A 3,919-nucleotide genomic window follows, 5' to 3' on the forward strand; every position below is an offset into this window, starting at 1 on the left:
TAAAAGCGGTAAATTCTATGTATGTTCAGGGTGAGTGGGCATGTCCACCATCATTTCTTAGCAATATGCTTTTTCATCTGATTAAGTTAATAAAACTTTGAGCTCGGAGTTGAGGTTCTAGGGGGTGCCAACCTAGTTGGGATGTCGGAACGCCTCACCTCCTCCTCCACTTTTAATTAAAAAAAGATTAAGTTAATAAAACTTGGTATTATTTTCAAAAAAAATATATATATATATATAAAAACTCCAAACTTATATATTTAACTTTATTAAATACACACTTTTAGTTGTTCCTAATAAAAACAACTAAATTGAACACACATACAAACCTATGTTACAACAAAATATGAAGATAAAAAAGATCAATCAAGTCAACATATGAACTTGAGAGATATACATTTATTATACAAATAAAAATGAAGATTGAAAATAAATCCTTGCAAACTTTGGTATCATATTGGAAGTTGATTGATGAACAATGATGTGATTATTTCCTTGGAGGATGATTCATATGTAAACAAATCGGTTCCTATGTAGAAAACCATCGACATACGAGCAAAGTTGAAAGTGTACTTAAGCAATATCTTCGGCATAGTTGTTGGCTTCAGTAAATCTTCATTCATGTCCTTCCATTTATTTTCAAGTATTTTGAATATGGCTTCAATGGCCTCAGGTCGTGACACCCCATATTGTTTCATATAGCAATCAAGTCCTTTAGGAAAGTCTTCTCTCTTTGTCTCATCCTTCAAATACAAATTGATTATATGTTAAAATCGTGTATATAGCCTGCTCTAATTCATAATGAATTATAACCGGCGGAATCTTGATGGAAATCTGGCATTAATGTTTGACGGAATTTCATCAAAATGAATTGTATTTAGATGGATAAAAAATGCAAACCTTCCTTGCTGCTATGTCATTCATAAGACGGCTAAAGAACTTGGTAGCTTCAACCATTGGTGGATTATTTCTTACCCACAAGATTTCCTTAATCCCCATGTTTTCAATTCCTTGGATAACTGCCGATGTAACAAAGTCAAAAGTACTCGTGACTCTTCCAATCTTCATGTACTCATCAAAAGAGGGAGCTTCCCCATCATCATTTTGCCAACCTCTCTCAACTAAGTAGGCTCTCGTCAACTCTTTCAACTACTCATATATATACATATATGTAAGTATCAAAAATTCATATGAGAATAAAACATGAAAGTATTGACTAATTAATTACCATTTCCCTAGAATGAGAGGCTTTGTAAGCGCTTCTTTCAGTGACATCATTTTCTGTTTCATCGAATATCCTCGAAATACAACTATGGAAAAATTTCAGATACTCCGGCACCTCGTCGATGCCATCTGTAGTGATCCTGATGTACATTATGGTTACAGAGATAAACTGACTAGTTAATTACCCTTATGTTATCGCATCGGACTTTCCAAATATCAATTGTGTCTAAGATATTTAATGTGTTACTAACTAGTTATAAAAAATAATTTTAAAATGCTAACAATAAAAACCAATACTAGACGCAGTTTAAACCGCCAATAGAAAAGTTTCTCTATAAAAAAACCTTATCTCGATGCTTAAGAAAAATTGTCTGTAATGTAGCATCAATAGCAATTACAATAATTTTGTGACCGTAACCGTCACCAAAAATATGTAGAGGCAGTTAGAATTGTAGCTAGAATAAAACAAATTTCATGACCAAAAGACTTTTATTTTCCAAAATCATCATTTTCAGAGCTTTCTCTCCCTAAACATTCACTTTTTCTCTACACATCAAACAACATTTAAATCACATCAAACTTAAAAATGTTGAAAAATTAAAGTTGCTTAGAATATCATCAAGTCTTTGAATTTTTCAATTTTGAGATCGTCAACTCTCATTTTAATTTTGATTTGAGGTCTTTGTTTTTAGTAAAGCGAAAATCCGCATTCCTCATCGTTAACGAAAACCTCAGTCCCGTTTGGACAAAAAAAAATTATAGATACCAGTTTGACAAAAACTGCAAGCACAAGGTTTGTTTTGGAATTTACCCATTTTTGTATACAAAACCACCCAAAAAGAATAATGAGCATCCATAAATCACGATAGAGCGCTACAAGCACCTCTTGCTAGTGAATCCTAATCTTATCACTGTTGATGCATGTTTAGTGAGATTTTAAAGATAGTTCATACTACCTTTCTAGTGCAGCTGTAAAACATTTGAGTTCATCCATAGTACCATAAGTATCATATGTGTCATCCACCACTGATTCCAATTGTACATGTTTGCATAAAATCATTCGAGAAAGACTGTATTGAGGCTCAAAAATGGATCCAGCTGCCCATATAAACGCCTCTACAACTCTATCTCTTCCATACGGAAGACTTTCCACAATTTTTGTATTCTTCCACCACCTAAAATATAATATACATCATTTCAACGTCTTCATTTTTTTATTATGAAGGTCAAGGAGGATTGACTTGCACTTATAAATGACAAATTACCGCTATATATATATATATATATATATATATATATATAGCTAATTAATGTAAAATAATTAAATAGTTTCACTCACGTTGAAAGTAAAGCCAACTCTTTTTTGTATAGTAATTGAAGTCGATTGAAATCCAACTTGGCAAATTTGAGAAATTTGAGAAGAGTCTCATTGGGAGATTCATCTGCTTCATAAAAGGATATATAATGCAAAGTATCAAGCCTTTCCATGTTATGGTGATATGGCAAAATCAAAGCATTCCTTATATGTTTTTGAAGATGCGGACTTGAATTTTCATCTAAAGTTTCAAGATGTTTCTTTGTAAAACAAAGTGCTTCATCTAATATATCTTCGTCATGTACTGCTAAAAAACACGCTTCATACAAGGAAAGGACGCCTTTCACATCATTGATGATGTTCCTCTTGAATTTTCCATCTTTGCCCTTGAATTTTTTAAACACATCTGATAATTGTTACACTTATATAAGTCAAAATTATTTTAGAACTTTAAACTAAGTTGCATAGATAATTATATGTATGCTTACCAGAGTTCATTTTATATCCATGTTGTCGTAAGACTCGAAATAAAGTTGCCAAAGTACAAAGATCATAGTCATTATTTTCTAAAAGTTTCGGGAGATTATTGAAAATATTATTAAGTTGATTATCAATTTCGATCTCAAAATGATAGGATACGCCAAGACGGCACAACAGATTAATTAATTCAACATTATAACTTAATTCTTTTGTTGATTCAATTAGCATAACTTTCACTTTTTCTTTAATTGCTTCCACTTCCTTGTTGTGTGACTCCAATTGATATAAAAAAAAGTCAAAGTTAAAACAAAAAAAAGAAATTAAATAATAAATGACATGTCATAATTCTTTTAAAATACTCCAAAAGTATTATACTTAACGAATCAATTGATGCTACATATATATTTTTTTAACATCGATCATCTCCCTTAAAGTAGTATATATACTACTTCAATTTTGGTCGAGTATAATACTTCGGAAATATATTAAAATTTCTCGGAAAATAAACACGTACAGAATCAAGTGTTGGGGAGACTGAAGCGAAACTATAACCCCAAATCCCGGCAGGAAGGTTTTTGTAAGCACCGCGAAGAACATCATGCTCTTGTATTCCCATTTTTGCACAATCTAAATTGTAATTTGAGAATGAATTAATAGGGTAAAGCTTGCTGATCTTTGTGCAATTTATAGAACAATCTGTATAATTCAATATTATATTTTTCATGGTGTGATAGGCGAGGGGATTTTTTTTTTTAATAACCATATCCATTTGCTCCCATGTTTATCTATTATCCAATTATTTTGACTATGTATCCATTATCCAATTGTTCTAATTAATAATTGAGGTACATTAGCATCTGCTAAAGAAATATATAATCTAGTTTAAATTATTTGACATCA

General features: G+C 31.3%; 1 protein-coding gene across 2 annotated transcripts; it reads right to left on the reverse strand.

Moving 5' to 3' along the window:
- Positions 1-250: 250 nt before the first annotated feature.
- LOC136209129 (terpene synthase 5-like) lies at positions 251-3,657 on the reverse strand. 2 transcript variants are annotated; one of them, XM_066000508.1, is made up of 6 exons: positions 3,534-3,657; positions 2,564-2,945; positions 2,181-2,399; positions 1,229-1,364; positions 901-1,149; positions 251-743 (listed from the first exon to the last, which is right to left on the reverse strand). In XM_066000508.1, the coding sequence occupies exons 2-6, from the start codon at positions 2,710-2,712 to the stop codon at positions 453-455; spliced, it is 1,044 nt and encodes a 347-aa protein (XP_065856580.1). In that variant the 5' UTR covers positions 2,713-2,945; positions 3,534-3,657; the 3' UTR covers positions 251-452. The 2 variants fall into 2 exon arrangements, with proteins under 2 accessions (XP_065856580.1, XP_065856581.1); XM_066000509.1 differs by having other exon boundaries at positions 3,028-3,657.
- Positions 3,658-3,919: the final 262 nt, after the last annotated feature.

Source organism: Euphorbia lathyris, chromosome 10, assembly GCF_963576675.1.
Source record: "Euphorbia lathyris chromosome 10, ddEupLath1.1, whole genome shotgun sequence".
Classification (NCBI taxonomy): domain Eukaryota; kingdom Viridiplantae; phylum Streptophyta; class Magnoliopsida; order Malpighiales; family Euphorbiaceae; genus Euphorbia; species Euphorbia lathyris.